The sequence below is a fragment of the Nymphaea colorata genome, chromosome 1, assembly GCF_008831285.2.
Source record: "Nymphaea colorata isolate Beijing-Zhang1983 chromosome 1, ASM883128v2, whole genome shotgun sequence".
Taxonomy (NCBI): Eukaryota; Viridiplantae; Streptophyta; class Magnoliopsida; order Nymphaeales; family Nymphaeaceae; genus Nymphaea; species Nymphaea colorata.
Window position 1 is genome coordinate 35,606,853 of NC_045138.2, and position 20,689 is coordinate 35,627,541.

Sequence of the window (20,689 nt, forward strand, 5' to 3'; positions counted from 1 at the left end):
CATAATAATCTTCCATCTTCTTACTCCAAAGTTACAATCGATACACTAGCTTGACCAGGAAAAGCTTCACCGGTCCCAGTCTCGTCCTTATTCTGATAGTAATCATGGTAGCTTTCCCAACCACGGACATCGCCCATCTACCTATCTTCGAAACCGAGTGGATGGCTAAAACGCCAAAACTCCTGTCTGCTTTCTAAGGGAAAGAATTTCATGTTATTGGGGCATCTCTACCATGAAAAAAGTGGAAGAGTATAAATGAAATAATAATATCAGGCGCAACTTCAAACCTAACCAAAAGATGATGGAGACCCATCTCTCACAAGGAGGAAAAGAAGGCGTCACCCTCTTCCATCTAATGAATTGACCTCCCAGTAAAGCTTACCCCAGCTATTCCAATAGCTTCGGCCCTTACATCACCATTGGATGTTGCACAACAGTGATCCGTTCACCTTGCGGAACTCAAGCCAGAAGAGGACGAGCAAATTTGGACTTTTCCAACTGTTGGCAGGAGGAAGTTTTAAGAATAAATTGAATAATTGAAGAACCGATTGAAAAAGGAAAAGCGGAGGCTAGAGAACCATCCGCGGTGGCTTCTATTTCCCCTGCGGTGCAGAAGACGCCCTTTTTCATGGGACCCTTATGCTGATGCGCTCAGAGATTAGAATCTCTCTCTCTCTCTCGCTCGCTCGCTCTTTCTCGATGGTCCTGCACAAATTACAAACGCCTGATGAGAAAAGCAGCTGCTTATACAGAAGGGAGCGATTAACAGTTTAAATGGTATAGCTTCGATATGCCCCGGCTTCTTCCCCATGTCACAACAGACAAAAGCGGGAACCATGAGCTTTTGTCCGCAAGCCTTCATGTGGGTCTTTCTGATGATGTACCAGATGCCCAAGTGTGCTACTGTACTTGGTGGTTCATGTTGTGCCATCCCACCAATCCAGAGACATGAAAAAGCATTCCAGCAGAAAGCCGATAAGTTTTATGTGTTTGAAGAGCAATCAAACAGTTGGAAAGAAGTTCAGTTGCCTTTTGATCTCTATAACTGTCTTAATGGCAACTGTACCAAGGCTGGGTCAATTGAGCAGCGCCGGGAAGGTGGTGCCTCTAGCAAGAAAAAGGACGAGAATTCTAAAATTGATGAAGGACCGCATACGGAGGAGAATATTGATCCTGTTTTGCCGCTCAGGAGAAGGACATCCATTACCAAAATGTCAGACTCATCCGTTTGGGTGACAGGAGAGAGTGGATCAATCTACGAAAGGTTTTGGAATGGTTTACAATGGGTGATAACACCACATGACTTGCCAATATCTGCACATGCAATTTCTGTTTTCATCGTCAACCAAACCATTCTTGCTCTAGACGACGATGGAGTCCTGCATAAGGTAAGTCGTCGCCTCTATTCTCTGAGGTTCTTCCCCTGAAACTAGAGACTGGAACTTTCAAGCTTCATTCTAATGCACGAATACTGCCCAGTGCGGTCTTTCCGCCTAACAGCCTTTCCTAATCGAAGTATCAGCTTCATAATTGAAAAGGTTAGGCGCTTGGTAAGACTGCAGACTTCATCAACGATGTTGGAATGAGCTATAAACGAAAACCAAAACTTTGCAGTTGATGCGGAATCACCAGCCAATCCCCAACAGTTTTCTAGAATGACCAAGAAATAGTGCCTGTAACAAGGTTTAATTTTTCGAGCATAACATCTAAGTTAGCATCCTTATCTTGCGAGGGAGTCATCATTTCATTGGAGTATCATCTGTAGCCTGTAGGTTGGCGTCGAAGCTAGATAGTTCTTAGCAAACATGTGTCCGTCGCGCCGGTTCCTCTGGTACCTGGCCCAATAGCAATTTCATCGACCTTATATTTAACATAATTTGATTGTAGGCCACTCGTTTCATCAGTCCATTAGCTAAATTCGTCCCATCTATTTCTCTGCTTCAAGCAAAGGCGCAGATCCAAGATCAAGCTTATGAATATCCGAAGATGTGGGAACTTCCCATATCCATGTTAAGCGAAAGGAAAACAGAGTTCTTCCGTAACTTTTTGCAAAAATTTACTTGTCTATTACTGTGGTTCCTCTAATGCTCTGTATGCAGATGAGAAAATATCAGAGAAGATCTGGATAAAACTGCAAACCTTACCCAATTTACCGTTATGCACTCCTGAAAGGATGGACATCCATCTGCTTATGATCGCAGTTAGCACTTTCAGTTCTTTCCAGGAAGCCGGTCACTTGCTTAACTGAAGAGTTTTATACCAAAAGTCTTCCGCTCTAAGTACCAGCCCCACATGCCCAAAGTGGTCCATAAGAACCAGCTTTTTAGTGATAAGATAGTTCATACAGTTGAAGAAGCATATGTTAAAGTAAAGATTTAACGTTAGACTGCAATGTGAGGATGTAAATAATAAACTATTTTGTATGCCCACATAAATTTTAAGGTTCAGAATTGAACTCTAATAAGCAATTGTTCAGGGGCTACTTTTCAGGGTTCAACTCCAAGGGGCAGCTGCAGTAGTTTACTAGAACAATTATGCCGATTAGGCAGACATCGCTTCCAAAGTGCTCGAAACTGGTCCCTTGAATTTTACCCAAAAAAGCAGGTGAAGCTGATTTAGAAACCCTTAGTTACACCTATTGGAATAGCTATCTCAACAGAGAAATATCACTTCATCCATCTAAGTGCATAATATGTTGTCCTGTAGTTTTTTAGCATACCAGAGTACATTGAGCTTTAGTTTGAAGCCTAGCTTTGAATTTGGGCATATTCTGAATTTGCTTCATGTATTTCAGCTACAACTAAATGAGAATTCGCTGCCAACATGGGGAGAACTCAAACCTATATTTGAATCAATCATGCCAGAAAGAGAAGTTGAACCAATCGCTGGAATGCAGATTAAAACTGGTGTTGTAACAGAGAATGGCGAGTAAGTAAATGAAAGATAACTCTTGTATCTTATTCCGAAAGAAGTAGAATCTTTTTATAATTTTGATTAGTATCAGTTTATGGGGGAGGAAAGTAAAAAAGTTCAGACATTACTGGGAACCGTTCAGTATTCAATTAAATCACATTCATCTTTTCATATTTGTATGACAGGAGACTATACCTATCTACCTTGGGAGGTTCGCTTTTGGAAATCAGAGACCTTCAATCTTCACGGTGAGAAAGTGTTGCATCGTTATGATAGTACATGTATATTGTCAGAATTCTGTCAAATTGTCCATATTTGATGCGGATCATGTTATGCAGTAGTAATGCAAGCTTTGGTTGCTTGGCGATAACTAACAACCTAAGATCAAGTTGAATTTTGACAGGTGGATATATCACGGGCAACCACCTGGTGGAAGTATTGCAGCTATAGCTGGCATTCCAACTACAAGAACGGACATAGTGTTTATAGTAAGGTATACTGCAATGATTCAGTAGAGGTGGAACTTTTTATATTGGCTGATATGTAAATAATCGTGTATCTTCATGCATGGTCATTATACCTTCAAGTACCCCTCATGTACCAAATATTCACAAGTATGTTCGATCCTGTATATCTTTATGTGATCTAAATGGTAGTTTACAAGCAGTGGGACAACTATGGTCTGAACACTCAATTTCACTTGTTCAGTTACATGGGGGAGCTTTATGAATTTGACATGAGTTCAAAGCCATCATGGAAGAAGCACATATGGAGTGAACCGTTAGGTCATGAGACCTTCCTTTTGCCATGCGGAGGCCATGTTATGCATGGACTGATTGGAGTTCATTCACTGTCTATATTTCTTTTAACGAAGGTAAACCTAGTCTCTTTTGTAATATACACTGAGCAGATACATGTCTCTACAGATCTGATAATGCTTCCATCTCTCTACATTATTTTAATTGATCAATTAATGGTGAGCAAATTTTGTCTAGTATGGTGTCTCTTTAGATTTTACCTGAAAATTGTGATTTCCAAAATTTTGAGTGCAGTATGCCTATTGCCTACAAATATTGGTTAGTATCACGAAGCATTTCCACTTTCAATCTTCACACACATAAGAAATTATGAACTCATTCTGACAATTTTATTGCAAAGTTGTGTCTCTATAATTTAGCCATCACTTTTTGTGGAACTATGATCTGAAGCACAGACCGAAGAACATTTTCTTGTTTGAGCATGTGGCCCTTCTATATTTTTGTTCGGTCACATGGCTTTCTAGGGCCCCTTATGTATTGCTGTCTTGTTGAGTATAAAATTGTAATAGTAAAGCATGTTTTACTTTCTTATGAGATTGCAGTAAAGCGACAGTCCTATGACATCAAAGGAGGTTTCTGGGTTGCACTGAGATATCGTAGGAGAAAGGAAGGTAGGACCACTTGAAAGAGTTAAGGTTTCAGTCTGCAGCAAAACAATTAGGCCTCTAAACCTACAGCACTTCAGTGATCATTTACTTGGTTAGAGAAAGAAACAATTTTCTCATGGTATTGCATGTTAATGATTAATTTTAACGTAGAGCAAACATGAACAATGACAATAATTAAATTTTTTCCCGATGCCTCTTATTCTGCTGGAATATACATCTGCCAAATTTCACACGTATGTTTTTCACAACCAATATGGAGCTCATTGAGAAAGAATCCAGCCCTTTTGGGTCTTCACTATTTTTTGCATATATTAATCTAAAATTCACTGTTATAACCCAGCTTTGATAGGCTTGGTTTCATAGAAAGCGATTTTTTTCTCCATCATACAAATAGGTTTGATTGCAAACTTGACGTAACTTGGAGATGCTACTGATTTATGCTCTACTGGTGTACAGAGCTGTCTGTTTTTCCTGCTCGATTATCCCATCTTAAGATTCTGTCGTATCTGAAGGTCTTTCTCAAATCCACCTAAACCTTAAAGACATGGTAAATTGCAGGATGGTGTTCTTATAGAGAGGAGGTTTCATCAGAGGAAATGGAAGTGGATTATTCATGGACTTCCTAGAGGCCACAAATTGAGTGCCATAACACCAGCTACATCAAATGACTTGAGCACAAAATTTTTCTCGTTGTTCCTTACTACAACAAGTGGATCCATCTATGAATATCGGATCTCAAAAAATTCAGGTGAGCCTTTGAACTTTCCAAGTAAAAAGTGAAACCCACCAAGCTTTTCTTCATCAACATACGTTCTTCATTAAGGCATATTTTAAAAAAATGGCAAAATTCATTTTATGAAGGTCGAAAGAAACTATTGCAGATACTGGATTGAGCAGAGTGCAATTAGTTTAAATGTTTCTCTATGTTCTTGAACAGCAAATGAGCGAAAACAGACCTTGGATAGTTGGATCTGTTGAATAGGAAAACCTCAAAAACCATACTAAAAGAGAATATATTGCAAACGGTTGCTATAGAAAGCTAAGAAGCTACATGCAGATTTAATGTCAAATAGAAATAAGAAATCCCTGGAGGAAAAGTCAATAAGGTGTAGGAAGCTATAACAAACATGCCTCAGCTATGAGGCCTAAGGTTCCTTGTTAGCTCAAGGAATGCAACACTTTCGATATTTCATGCAGAGTTTGGGGTAGAGTTGATAGCATCGCTCATTGGTGTGGAGGTCTAAAATATTTAACTTATGTACCCAAGCGAAGGAAAAAGAAAAGGATATTAAAACAGCTGCTAGCTGTTTTGCTAGTTCTCATTTGTATATTGTGAAACACGGACACACCTCTGGAAGCTCGAGAACAGAAAGCAAATTATCAGGGATAAGTTATCATCTTAGTAGGTTGTCCTCTTCGTAAAAGCACGTCAGTATGTGATCCATCGCATATCTCTTTTCAAAAAAATGGCAGTTAATAACTGGTTTCATGGAAATTCTACATAAAAAGGTCAAATGAAGAAATAGAAACTTCAGTTGCTACTTCAGATTTACACACATTAACTTGAGTATCACTTTCTTTAGAAAAAAATGTCATGTTCAATTTCTAAAGAGCAAGATGCACGTTTGCTTTTTTATAAAATACAGTGGCAAGACAGGGACAGGATAATCCAACCTCGGAAGCATGGATCAATCATATGCACCCACCACATGCAAAGGTCGCCCGGGGCATTTTAGGACTGCAGCTTCAACCTGGCAGGATGCTGTTTCCACTGGATGATGGCAGGGTCGGAGAGCTCCATTCGTCAGGAATTGGAGGACATAGTGTAGGGCCAAATAATCATGCTAATGCAAGGAGGAAAACATCATCCAGATATGAATGGAGCATAATAGATGCACCAGAAACTGAAGGATGGAATGCAGAATATTGCACAGAAGGACGTGGACCATCAAACTGCATCACTGGGATAAAGGATTTAGTTAATGAACAGGAACTAGATGACCCCGGAAAAATAACCAGAAGAAGAAAAAATCAGGAGTACCAAAGCTACATAATGCCAATTAAATACACCAACAGCCAACCAGATGTTTCCGACCAGAACAACATTTTGACAAAAAAAATTCAGCCCATCTTCCGCATGAGATCCATGCACCCGGACAAGTCATTCTTCCTTGTCACAGATAACGGTATAACTTTTGAGTATCTTTATACTGAAGGCATCTGGTTGTGGCTCAGGCATGAACATCCGACTCCGATGAAAGGTATTTTAGGCATCTATAATGGAAGTTTATTTTTGGTCGATATGCATGGTAGCCTATTGATAAGAGAAAGAAACAGTAATGGCTTAGCATGGATAAACTGCACTTCCATGAGTAGAGGAAGAAAAGTATCTACAGGCCCCCCTTGGGATGGGGTGCCCGGTAAAGTTCAGGTGCCTACAACCGAAGATTCATTATTTTTCATCAATAAAAATGGAAGGCTCCTTCAGTTTAAAGTAAGTCAAAATTTCATGTAGCACAAGGATAGATCATTTCAGAGGCTTGAATTTTAGGTGTATGTTTCTGTTCAAGATTGTTGAACAAACGATGGTCTTATCTTCTACAGGTTGCGTTGAGGAAATTTGTCTGGAAGGACTGTCGAAACCCCCAAAACATCAAAGTCAGTTCTATAGTTGATCAGGAGGGATTAAGATCTAATATTGTATTCGCTGTTGGAAATAATGGTCGACTTTATCAGTTTAACAAAGTTACTGAATTATGGCACGAGCATGATCAATCACCTCACTTGTCTCTTTCTAGACTACCCGGAACGGTTTTGAGGCCATCCAGTTCATCTTTATCTGGTTCTTTGTTCATGCGTTCAGAAGACGGTGGCCTTGTAGAATATCGTTGGAATCCATTAGATGGATGGAACTGGATGGAACATGGGACACCGCATAAGGATGTCATTGTTGCCGCTGCACCAGGCCCTAGCTTTCAAGGGAACCAGTTATTTATCATTGGATCAGATGGTCATGTTTATCTGAGATACTTAGTAGACAGCGCATGGAGATGGCAAAATTATGGTTTCCCATCCATGGAAAATCTGGAGTCAGAATCTGACGACGTATTAGTGGGAAATTCAGAGGCTACTGTGGTTAGCAATCAGAATATGATGCACGATTGCAATGATGAAGACAGCAAGTGCAATCCAAAGGTCAGTAGCAAGTATTATTATTGCATGGTGAAGAGGTCCACGCATGTTGCATTTAACATAAACCAGAAAATTATAATCACCGATTAGGTTCAGACTTTCAGTTATATAAAAGACAAAATCATCCTCTCCTAGTCTCTGGTTTCGTTTTGAGACATCCTTGCTAGATGATGGCAAAAGATATCTTGGCACCTTGATGACATTTTTGAAACTGGAACCTAGTACCTGAGTGGTGGAAACAGTTAACTTTGTTAAGCGGAAGACATACTTCAAAATCACATTCCCCTTAGGACTTGAGGAGAAAATCCTGGAAAGGAAATTACAAAATCAGAGATACAGTGAAGTAAGTGGAAGTCACACACTGCACGCCGGAATCTCGGCAGTTCTGTTTACAACAGAAAGGCCACATCGTTTCTCCTGTACTCGTATTGATAAACAATGCACTTAGATTCTTCAGATTGTCAGGAGAGGCCTTGTTCGCCTTGAGCATTGTCTGAGAAATTTTTGTAGGCTAAAAACAGAAAGGAAAAGCATGTTGGTAAATTTCAAACCGATGCAGTTGCGACTATCGCGGGATTTCAGACTGTCAACTAATTTTTTTATTACTGCAGGTAGCACCAGTTCGGCCGATACCATTTTCTGATGAAGCAGCTATTTTCGAGTTGAGGGATGGCAGAGTGAGTGATGTACTTTCTCAGCAGCGAAAACAATCAGCGACCAACTAAATAACAGTATCCTTGTGATCTCTTTTATTTCTTGGCTCTACCTATTTGGGGAATTCTTAACCTGAGCTTCTATTGTAACAGTTGGGAGAATTGCGGAGAACGGGTGAAACGCAGTGGAGCTGGAGCAGGATTATCAACACTCCAAGAAGCCAGTGCCGAGCGGCCTACTTGACGGTTTCAGCATCATAAGCATTGTAAATTAAACAGGTACTGAAAAAAAGACCACGGGTAAGAAGAAAAGGAGATGGCACGTCCATGTAATCTGCTGGGAATGTATCATATAACCAATAAAGCAATGTAAATCTTCACACGCAGTTCCACGGATTGCCGTCAAAATGGAGGAACCACAACAAATAAAGCGAAGAAAAGTTGCAGAGAAACAGTCATCCTTGTTTTGCAGCGAAATTATTTTGTCATGTTACGTTAATATCCTCTTAAAAGTTTGTTTGGCAGCAAAATTTCGTCCACATATCGCCACTGAATTGAGATAGAGATGAAAATGAGAAAACGAAACAAAGACGAAAATGAAGCCGGAAGATGAAAAGAAGATTAGATTTCTACGACCATCCTCATAAACGAGCAGTAGACAATTACCTCTCTCCATTCTCCCATATCAAGTTATCAACCATTTCTAATTAGAAAGGAAGGAAAAGGATTCCAGGCTCCCAAACCAAAAATTGTTCCCAGGGAAAGAGACCAAATAAATTATTATCTACGTCTGAACCTGGCCCATGCGAAGCCCGGAAACCAAACTAACCAGACAATTTTAAATGTGCCAGGAAAACCTTAATTACAACTATGGTGGCTCAGATGCAAACAGCTTGGTCCACCTATGAAAAGGTTAGATCTAAAACCTTCAAGCTGAAGGAAATCAAGAAAACACCTCTGGTTGATTTATATAGAGTTTATCTAGTTATGGCTTCTGAACCCCGACCCGACTGCCAGAAAAAAAAAAAAAAAAAAATTGAAATGGCTTCTTCGATTGCAGCGTTCAGAAGTCCCGAGGACTGCAAATTAACCATCAAACTCATGCCAAAGGTGGAAATTCGCACAAAGGACAGCAGCTAAAGCCTTCTAAAGTACTACATTGGAGACGGCAAGCTTGCGTCTGAAATCTTCGCCAGACTAATTTGTGAGACGGAGATACCGGCCAACAAATGCTTCGTCCACCTAGGGTTCGGCTTATGACCTTAAAAGTTCAATGGTGCCAAAACCCTAATTGAGACACACTTTTTGGCATCATCTGCTCTAAGCCTATCAGATTGTGTCATCCTTCTTTTAAGTAATGGGAAGCCGACAAGTTGGTTAGATGTGTAAACCTTGCCAACCCAAGATGTGAATGTTTACCCATTTCCGTTCTAGTCCTTAGATATAAAATCCTCTATGTACCTCTCCCTTTTTCATCAAGACAAGGACTCTCATTGCTTCAGCCTTTGTGACAGATAGCAAATCCTTGCCATGAGACTTGTTAAGTCTCCATCAACTGGAATGCTTCAAGTCAACCCATCCAACCAAGGGAACCGAAAACCTGACAGCGCCCTAGCCAAAAACAAAGAACAAGGCCAATTAGCAGTTACGTACACCCAATACGATTAGTTCAGGAAAAAATAAAAATCAAATCTGTGATTAATAAATTTCACTGCCCATTCCAACAATTATTCATATGTACAATGAAGCCCAGGTGAATCACCGACTCCAAAGCAAAAAAAATTTCAGAGCCACCCACCCAATTCAATCTTCACCATTATCAGAGGGCAATAAAAAAACCAAAAAATTTGGTTAAAAAATTAATACAAAAAATCAAGACTAAGCCTCCATGACACACTCGGCTCGGAGCGCTGCTCAGTCATCCCTTCCGCCAAACCATCACTGATTCACAGCTTCAACTGAAGCTGGAGACGCTCTGCTATTTGCATGATCATCAGCAGCACAATTAGTGTAAAGAAAGCGATCTTGTGTAATTTTTGACATGGCGGCGAACTCATTCAGAGAGAAACTTTTACTCCTAACCAACTTTGCCAGCTCCGGATGCATCTTTAGGGGCCTCTTTCCCTTTTGCAAGTTGTGAAATGCCCTGCAAATTGTTCAGAATGTAGTTATTCAAGTACCCTTCGAAAGATAACCAAGCAGTTTCATTATGAAGCCAGGCTAACACCTGAACAGAAAGAAAAGACAGGACCGAAAGAAAAGACGCAGCATGAAGAGAAAGGGGTGAACAGCTTCCACTTGTACAACCTGCCACAATGGGCACAAACGCTTGTGAACTGATGCTAACCAGAAGACCAAAAACACAAGTCTAAGGCACAAACCCAATCCATTGGTTGAGGAACCACAAGAAACCAAACAGGAACATTACTGGACAACGGTTTTATTCTTTGAATTTCAACAAGCAACTAAGATAACAATGTCATTCGACCAACACATTTGACTCAGAGATGAAGCGGGTCCTAGCAGAGTTCACATGAATAGGTTATGAAGAATTGAAGACTCGGTTCTTACCAACCTCATTATGGGCCAGCACCAAGCAAACACCCTATGTGATCAGAAAATAAAGGCATGCATCAACTAGATTAAAAGGACTGAGTTAGTAAATTACCAATACTGTTCAAGGCCATACAAATTCCCTTTGCTATATAACTCAAGGGTCAGTTGCTCAAAATCATCGTACAAGTCTCCTCTGAACTTCTTCTCCAATCCATCACTGAAAATGGGCATTCCACCAGTAAAACAGGTCACATTAAGACAACCAAAAAAATTCTCAAGAAAGAGAAGTCGACATCAAAGTACTGTAATTCTCAAATATTGGACAAAGTGGATTGCTGATTTCCAGTAGAGAAGCTTTATTGAAGGACCTGAAACAGATTTCATTGAGATCATACTACGAAAGCACTAACCACTGATGAATATGGACTTGGAAAAGATGCAAGAATATGGAAAAGGGAGAGAAGGCCTCACATAATCTTCCTATGAGAGGTAGTGGAGCAATGAATTTAAGCTTTTTTTTTTGGGGAAAAACAAATGAAAACAGAAGGAGAAACTTAATACCTATAAAACTTCAAAAGGCACTCTAATCCATAACTATAATTAGCTGCTGAATCTTCAAGTGCCAACTTCCGGAAGTCATTGTACATAGAGCGATTAAAATGATATTGCAGAAAAAACGACCAAAATCTGTAGAGGCTGTTCATTTCCTGCGTTACAACTAACATGTCAACTTTATGAAATTTCATTGATCCACCAAAATATTCTAAAATATAGTAAGAATGCTAATGCAATCTCTCATAAGTCATATGTTCAACACCAACAGGGACTAGTAAACATCAAGTAAATAGCAACTCATTCTGGAGTATGAAAAGCTCAAGTGAGAAACAGACAATTTCATTTAACCCAGAGATCAAGCAACACTGCAGTTATTGGACAACCAGAATCATATTGCAACGTTATTGTATTTTTTTTTTAACATAGCATTGTACCCAAAACTTGCTGTGCCCAAAATTTCACATCCTCTATGTATCTGTGTTATATATATGTATATATATATATATATATTCATTTCATTGTGTATTTAAGTATTTATTTGTTTATTTATTTCTTTGCATTTACACTCATATTTAAAATTGACTTCCTTAAAACTCATTAGCACCAGTGGGATTACCTGACAAATTATTACAAGACTTGCACCTTTCCGTATTTATGAAAGAACAAGATCCACAACTATTGTTTTGACAAGACAAATCAAAGAATTTAGCATCAAGCCTAATCAAATTGCACGAAAAGGTTAGTAACTGGAAAATATCACTTGCCTTAATGTCAATTGAGACCTGTACATCTCTCAAACCATTTAAGCACTAAGTTTCATTTCACTACCTCAACTGACCCACTATGAAGTTCTGCATCCTTAGTCATGCCACACAGGTACATTGGTGTCATAGATCAGTTTGAGGTCCTATTATGGTCTGTCTCCTTTGATTATTCAATAGTGCATTAAATTTTTCAAATTTTGCGCCCAAAAAATAGAACATCGAACTCAGTTGTGTAAACATCCAGCTCACCTACATAGCCTGACAACAGTTCAAGAACCCACTAAAAGTTAACCATTTACCCAGGTCAAGCATGACAAGTTGATAAGATGATGTTACGGTTTTATATTCAGTATTACATAAAATTCACGGTGCAGACTAAGCAGCAAGGATCACAGCCTACTGCAACTACAGTGTGTGCAAGGAAAACCAAGTCAGGTATCAATCTTCTATAAAAAGGGTTTGGTTGTAGAAACACCATTAACAATAAACATGACCAAGATATGGCGATGCATCTGACAATGCAAGTGTCAGCTTGTCACCATATAAATGCGAATAGCACATGCATCCTGTTACCATGTTTTGACAATGCATGGGATTTAAACACAACAGTAACCTTTATACAATAAGCATAATCAACGAATCTGACCTCACTGCAACCAATCCCCATTCTCTTACGATCATTTAAGGAACACTTGTAGTACTCCAAATACCTAATCCAAACAACAGACAAGTGCATAAGATAATAACACTGACAAATCTGGAAACCTTCTTCTACTACTGTCTTCTTGTGGAACCAAAGCATATCAGTTTGGAACTCAACTTACTTATGTTGCCTGAAACCACTTGCTTCAAGAAGTTGAGAATTTGGATGCTGAAAGAGAGCAAAGGGCTTTCTCATAGATTCAACGGAAGGGCTGCATCCAGAAATGACGCCAGTTTCAGGATCAGCACCAGGAGAAGCATTTTGTATTGAAAATGTCAAACCAGGTGAAAATTTCTAGCAAGTAAAATATTAAAACTAGTCATACTATTGTCACATATATTGTTCTTGGGATTTTGTCATTGAGGTTTTTCTCAGATATTAATCAAGAAGATTGTTTTTCATGGAAAATTTTCATAAATTCAAAACTTTAACATACATATAAATGAAAATTACGAAAAGTCGAGTCTTCCATAATTTTCTAAAAAACTTCAACAAAGTTCAAAATAATTATTAAAATATTGAAAAGGCATCAAGAATTTTAAAATATATTAAAAAACATGTTTTTCTGAAAAAGGGGGGAAAGCAGAAAAATATTATATAATGTGATATTTTCATTTTGGTATTTTTTTCAAATATCGTACTTTTCCTGTTTTATTTGTTTTGTGCTATTTTCCCACTTTTGGCATTTATTTGAGAAAAACGGTAATATTGTGACAGTGGTTCAAAACTATAAACTAGAAAGACCATAAAACAGTGTTAACTGGAACAAAAAACACTCACCCACAGCTTTCAGGTGGAGTCATCCCAAAGAAAAATCCCACTAAGTTGCTTGGTGAACTTTCACACAAAAGACCATGTGGACCACAGTCAGAACCGTAACTATTAGAATTAGAAGGAAATAGGAGCTGATCATACTGCAAATGGGTATCACACCTATCCTTGTTCCTCCTTTGAGCATTCAAATGGCTATTTTCAATGACATTGATTCCACTGAGAACTGCATTAGGCCTTGAAGACACTAATCCAGGAACAACGTTACAAGCTTCCAGATCTCTATCTTTGACATCTTCACTAGATATGCAATTTTGAGCACTATGAGCACGCTCCTGCATACAACAAGTTCAGCAGATGGATTCTAGATTTATGACACACATAAGCACGCATTCCATATAGACGATAAAACGTCAGAATAAACCACTCCAATCTGTTCAGCCTCCTATGAGTTGACAGTAGATAGGAAAAAAAACAAGCAGATGCATCTTGAAGGATATTTAAATGTTAATCGCAGGAATAGATGCTATTACTCATTTTTTGGCATTTATTTGAGAAAAATGGCAATATTTTGGGAGTGGTTCATGCCTATAAACTAGATAGATCACAATACAGTATTAACTGCAACATCAGAAACCAACATTCTGGATGGTAGGCATTAGTAAAACCCTTAATCAGCAGAAAGTCAGAGACACTATAAAAGATACAGATCTTGTCCAAGAAAATGTTCAAAAAACACAACCATGGTTGCCCTTGTTAATCGATCTAGGACTGAAAACTAGCTGGATAACTGCAAGCAATTTCTTTGTCGGATTTAGTAGAGAATCTAGGGAAAAATTAGTGAGAAAACTCAAGTGATTACCGTGTCTCCATGGTTTCTATAAGTGTGTGACAATGTCAATAAAGCAGAATCAGCAAAGATCTCTATTTCCAATAACCAGAATGAATAAGCAATAGAACAATAAAGTAGTTCAGAAACACAATTCAGATAATAATCACTCAAAAACTGGCTTACCAGCAGCAGCAATTAACTTGCTATTTATCCGTCTATTGCTTTTCTAAAACTCTGCGAAGTCAGATAAATACTAACACCACATGACAGTAGCCAAAATGGAAAATTATGAGATTGTAGCAAATTAGATGTTAATAAAGGTTTAAGGAATTCTGACATTGAAAATCACTATTTGCATGTTTTCCAGCAGGACTAAACGAAGGTTCAAACTTCAATGGTCATACCTGAGACACAACTACAAGTTTTTGTATCTCGTGGTCATTGACATCCATATGATCATCGAATTCCTTATTCCTAAAGGAAGAAACAACAAAAAATTGTAAATAACTAATATAAACAAGATAATACAATGAATCTTAAAAATATCATCACAGTGGTGCTAACTGTTAAATCACAAATGTGTGTAGCAATTTGTAATAACCACAGTATCAGTAAATGTACAACTAGTTTTTCAAGCCAACCTGACTGCAACATAAAGTACCAAATACTGCACTATTCAACATTATTCCTCTCATTCCAGTGATTTTCAGCCACAAGCAACATACAGTTGCAACTCACAACCTATATGCAGTATGCACTGTATACTAGTCCAGCCAACATCTATTACAACGATGTCCTTGCTGGTCGATAAAAGTAAGTATCTTTAATAGAAGTATCTCTCACTTTGAAAAAATAATGTTTGGCCATCTACTCATTATCTCTCTTTTAAAAAAATAATGTTTAGCCATATACCCATCATGAATCACCTACTTTGGATTTATTGAAGTGCCAGCATGGTGTCAACCAACACATAGTAACACAATTGTATGTCAAAGCTTGATTGACAAATCTTAATGACTGTGTGCTGTCACCTGCCTTCCCCTTATCCTGTTGCCTAAAAAGACAGAGAAAGAGAACTCACCTACAGAAAAATAAGAAAAAGTGCATATTAAACATGTATGTCTAGAGCTTGCGATGGCTTGCTTTGAGTGAACCACACTTTATACTGGTAGTTTTCCAGTTAATTATATTGGAAACACTTTTAAGATCCAACTGCCTCATGCAAAGTTGGTCATGAAGATTTTGTGCAACATGTGGTTGCGTTTTAAGGTGCTTAAAATCTCTATACACATCAAAACCTTCCCACCGAAGACAAATCTTCAACTATGGAATCACATCTGCAAACCTTGAAGGATATCAATCATACATACACATAAATACAAGAATGTATATATATATATACATATATATATATATAGACAAGATTGCTAGTAAATCCAGAAATATAATAATAAATTGTAGGTAGATGTTGGTATATGTGTGAGTTACGTAATGCAGTGAAACTTGCACATGTATATTATGGAGATGATACATAAGTAATTAAGCACAGGAGCACTTATAACAAACAGTATACAATGTGGATCTGTAGTAAGCAAATATTCTGCTTATCTGCAAGTACATGCAGAGAGACTAGCTCATATGCCCCCCATTGGGCATGAAGGGGTTGCAAATACATTGTACTCGTATAATATGGAGCATTGACCACAACGACATCACAAACTACCAAAACCCGTTGCCATATAAAGTATGGATTTGCAAAATCTTGAAGGCATTTAGACATGTGCATCTGTGTGTGTCTCTCTCTCTCTCTGTGAGAGAGAGAGAGAGAGGGAGAGACCCAATTGCACTTCCATTGGCAGGACTTCATAAACAAGAAGCAATTTATTCAACAGATTTTAGCAGACACTTGATGATGCCTTTTTTCCTTTTCCTAAATACAAACTTACCTTCCAGTAGATGAAATATGATCCACTCTATCAGTATACTCTAATGGAAGCTCTTCATCAAGCAGGGGAGGGCCACAGTCCCCATTAGAAATTGAAGGCGCAGCTACAAAAGCATCACCCGCTGATTCTGGTTGACCCAAGGAATTGACAAAGCTTTTCTTTGTAGAATAACCAGAAAGAACGCTGTCCTTTGGACGGTCACTCGATTCATCAAAAATCACAACGTCAATGACATTGTTTGCTCCTAAATCCAATGGTTCACTTGTCAAGTTTTCAATATGTGTCCTTTTTCCAGCTGGCATTACTTTTTCAACCTCATTTTCAGAAGAGCCTGCAGATGCAGTACCAATTTCAGAGGCATGCTCCAATTGGATGCCTTCTTCTTGAGAACTTATCAAAGTGCCATGATGATTGCAGGAAGGAACAATAATCCCATGATGACATTTTAGAACACCTTCAGCCATCTCAAACATGCCATTTGAATCATCAGATGCTGTATAATGTTTTGCAATCTCTTCAATGGCCTCCAGACATTTTTCCGTGCCACTGGATGCTCTTCTAATAGTATCATCACCTTGTGAAGCATGTGAAGAGACCAGAAACACATCATCTGGCAAGGGACCAAGAAATTTGTCCCAGTCTTTGCTTTTCCTCATCATATTCCCCTATCAAGAAGACCAAATTATTCAAGCAGAAGAGAACAGAGAACACGAAAAGTAAAAGGCACCTCAGAAATACAATTTTAACTGCCAAATAGGCAAATAATCAAAATAAAAGCATCAAAAGTTTTAGATGTCTCACTCGTAATTCAACTTGACTTGAATCCTTGAGTGCATCAATGACTACTTCAATATCTTCTGTCATGGCTAGAACCTGAAGCAGATGATAAATTCCAAATAACTAAGTGCTTGATACGTGTAAAAGGTCTATGTTAATGCCCTATCTGATGCTAACTAAACAAAGATGCTTAAGTAAGCAAAAAAAATGCATATACTATGGGGTTGTGAGTCTGGATTTATTGTGGGCAGAAGGAACATGCAATAGTAAAATAATGAGAGACAAACCCGTCTAAAGCCAGCAATTAATTTTATAGAGATCCACCCTTCTTCATCAATTACACTGCGCATAAACCTGTCTTTACACAAATTTTCCGCACTGAAGAGATAATTCATATTAGTTCACAACTCAGACAGCAGAGACTATCACTCGTAAAGAGAGGTACCCAAAGCACCGGTTCTGGTCTAGCACTTAAACGTAGTATCATAAAGACTGAGATTTCAGGGAAGAAATTAACCTGAAATAGTATTCTATCTGTTTGACTATCCGAGTTTTCAACTCCTGCAAATCAGTCGACTGGGAGATAACTTCAGATGCCAAAAGAGATGATTGCGGAGGTGATGAGAAAGGAACTGGCATTTGGGGAGAAGGCAGATTCGGTTGGGCAAAATGGTGTGCACTGCTAGCATGTTCATAAGGTGGTGGTGCAACATGGAAGATTGAAGCTGCATTGAATGGTCACTGTACCAGATCAGGTAAAGAAGAAAGGAGACAAAAGCAAAAAATAATTTTATGAAAAGTACTTTGTTAGCATAAAAAAAAATAGTAAACATCACTCCAGGTATACAATAAAAATATAAAACATTAAGGACAGAAAATGCCTTTACCAGGAGCTGTATTCATAAATGCCTGAGGTGGACCAAAAAAGCGGGGATGCTGACCAGGAAAAGTTGGACCAGCATGCTGTGGCATGTTACTGGGAATATATGGCCATTGGTGATGCCATGGATGATTATACCGGCCAATAGGCTTCTGAGATAAAAGCTTTCTGTTATAAAAATTGCTCCTGCAAGAGTTTGAATTACCTCGAATTGGTCTCTGAATGTTACCGTGGATATCAGCACCAATTCCTGCTGCATGTGGATTGAAGGGTCTCATGGGCATACGATATCCAGGTCTACAAAAGGTAGCATCTGAAGGAAACATCTGACTGGGGTTAGCTGGGAATGTGTAATCTTGAGCTGCTGAATGTGGAGGATACATGGGCATTTGAGGAAATGGTAGAATATATGAAGGAGAACGATGCATAGGATAAACTGGAGCAATGCCATTTGCAGGATAATACCGCCTTGGACCTGACTTATGGTGCATATGAGTTTGTCTATGAGAACGTGTAGCATCTCCATGACCATTCAATTTTTGTTCATGAATTGATCCCTGGAAATAATGAGGAAGAGACAGCAACAGCTTTAAAGTTTAAATAAACTGACAACTCAAGCCAAAAGAAAACAACAATTACAAAAGAACAGCCATGGAACACCTTAGTAACATTTTTCATCTCAAGTGGCTCTCTCAGATTATACTAATTTGATCACGCATGCAGTGGGAACCAGGTCATAGTAGCTACTATACAAAAGCAGGATAGAGAAGCATGACGATCCGGCTAAAATTAGTAAACATGCTAGAGTATATTGTAGCAAAAGGCTGCATTGCAATTTTCAACCTAAAGGAGAGAAACAAAATGTAAAGGAATGTGCTTCAAGGCATTCCATATCCTATAGATCCAAGCCCTGTGGAACTCAAGTTTGACAGTCACACGATTGCATGTACAAACTCAAGCACGCACACCGATATATATATACACTTAAAGAGATCAACCACTCATAGTATATAACCTATTCAAAGCAGATCTCGTCGTTCGTACAAGATGCACAGCGCTACAAAAGCCAGTGCTTGACAAACTTCTTTTTTTGTTTTCATGATTGATCTCTATTTGTTCGTGTTTCCCTTCAGAAAATCCTAGCCTACCGTATGAAATTTTGTTTAATTGCAGCATTTTAATCCTATCGAATCCAACTTTCAGGTAAGAGAAAGAAGGGCAGAAAAGGACGCCTATAAATAATTATGGCATGGAAAATGCACCTAAAAACGCCAAAAAGTGCGCTGATGTGCTCTCGTCAGTGCAGGTATAAAGAACCCATCGACATATCCTTGTGACGTAGCTTCCAAAACTATATAAAGAAACACCAAGCTTATTTAATTTGTCCGCTCCAGGTATACCAGTTGCCTATCGGGTTTTACTGTTTCAATGAAATAGATGAGTTACACAATGGAGCTTCCAATTAGTCTGGAGAACGCAAACACTTGAAAAATACGAGAACATCGATCCCACCTACTTTCTTTAGATAAATTACGTGTGCTTTTTAATTGCAGGGAAGTACGTTTCTTGCATATGAAATTCTTAACACACTCCAACAGCTGCTCCAAAAATCATAGCGCGAGACGTTCTTTATGATCCAGGGCATGAGTTGCTCGCTACAGACCCTGCTTTTCTAACCAGAGAAGCAAAACCAAAAGAACACGAAAAGCAACAACGTAGATGAAGATACGTTTCTCTACACATTATGTTTCTGAAGATGAAAACTGTAAAGAAATTCTTAAATAAACAAACAAACAGGACGAAGAAAGCGTGCACAAGTCAAAAAAACGGATCAAGCCAACCTCCACAGACTGAAACTGCTCTTCTTGCTGCGGTGGCGGTGGCGGAGGCGGAGGTGCAGGACAAACCTCTCCCCCGCTACCACAATCTGGCCCTGCGTCTGCATGATTCGCGGCGAGCGGAGGCCACGACTCTGCCCCCATTACAGCACAAACTACGTTCCCGTTTGTCGCCGGCCTTTTCCACGCGCTCGGCCTCTCGACCTCGCCCTCGCCCTCCGCACGGCCAACGCTATCCACCCGGCTATCTCCACTTGCGTCGATCCTGACGGAGGCCTCGAACTCCTCTGAGAGGCCGGCCGCATTCGCAGCCTCCGCCGGCGGGTTCAGAGGGCACGAAACCGCAGCAACGGCAACGGAGCCGCACTCCATTGCCGGAAAAAGCAGGAAACAGACCAGCAGCCGGCTTGAGCCGCGCTACTCTTCCACCCGATCCCTTCTCCTCTCCTCTTCTCCTCTCCCTCCTACGACTACGAGAAGGCTGGAATGGCAGCGGATAAAAAATCGCTGCTTTTATATTCACGTCCCTACTGAGATTAGGTTTACGATGGAATCAGCTGATGGATGACCGAAAAACTAAGGGCACAGGGAAGACAAATGTGAGTCTCTTGAAAGCAAGGGCCTCTCGATCTCATCATCCCGCGTGACTGAGGGTTTTTCCTTGATCCCGCGTGGGCCCTAGCTTGCACTTTGCATATATTAAATATATGCTCTTCGATGAGTCGGCCGGTAGTTTATACAAATCACGCTTTCTTTTTCTACAAATTTTACGAAGTGAGAAAACATATTTCGTTTTTATCTATCTTTTCTTCAAATAATTGTAAAATAAACTTCATCCGATATGCCTTTTCTCGATAAATCTTTGGAATAACTAAATTGAAAT

The 20,689-nt window shown here is 39.2% G+C and overlaps 2 protein-coding genes across 6 annotated transcripts; one reads left to right on the forward strand and one right to left on the reverse strand.

Annotated features, from left to right (window-relative positions):
* The first annotated feature begins 423 nt into the window (after positions 1-423).
* Positions 424-8,636, forward strand: LOC116265791 (uncharacterized). 2 transcript variants are annotated; one of them, XM_031646726.2, is made up of 10 exons: positions 424-1,388; positions 2,795-2,928; positions 3,099-3,161; positions 3,317-3,406; positions 3,622-3,787; positions 4,898-5,087; positions 5,986-6,833; positions 6,944-7,534; positions 8,143-8,262; positions 8,338-8,636. In XM_031646726.2, the coding sequence occupies exons 1-9, from the start codon at positions 810-812 to the stop codon at positions 8,254-8,256; spliced, it is 2,775 nt and encodes a 924-aa protein (XP_031502586.1). In that variant the 5' UTR covers positions 424-809; the 3' UTR covers positions 8,257-8,262; positions 8,338-8,636. The 2 variants fall into 2 exon arrangements, with proteins under 2 accessions (XP_031502586.1, XP_031502576.1); XM_031646716.2 differs by having other exon boundaries at positions 426-1,388; positions 8,143-8,208.
* A 1,216-nt stretch (positions 8,637-9,852) lies between these two features.
* LOC116257368 (la-related protein 1A-like) lies at positions 9,853-20,423 on the reverse strand. 4 transcript variants are annotated; one of them, XM_031634034.2, is made up of 14 exons: positions 19,810-20,420; positions 17,976-18,525; positions 17,606-17,813; positions 17,376-17,466; positions 17,113-17,184; positions 16,312-16,976; positions 14,770-14,839; positions 13,696-13,868; positions 13,543-13,599; positions 12,884-12,973; positions 12,706-12,769; positions 11,302-11,447; positions 10,853-10,957; positions 9,853-10,330 (listed from the first exon to the last, which is right to left on the reverse strand). In XM_031634034.2, the coding sequence occupies exons 1-14, from the start codon at positions 20,176-20,178 to the stop codon at positions 10,123-10,125; spliced, it is 2,868 nt and encodes a 955-aa protein (XP_031489894.1). In that variant the 5' UTR covers positions 20,179-20,420; the 3' UTR covers positions 9,853-10,122. The 4 variants fall into 4 exon arrangements, 3 of the variants coding, with proteins under 3 accessions (XP_031489894.1, XP_031489884.1, XP_049934424.1); XM_031634024.2 differs by having other exon boundaries at positions 13,543-13,868; XM_050078467.1 differs by lacking the exon at positions 19,810-20,420 and having other exon boundaries at positions 13,543-13,868; positions 17,976-18,120; positions 18,198-18,368.
* Positions 20,424-20,689: the final 266 nt, after the last annotated feature.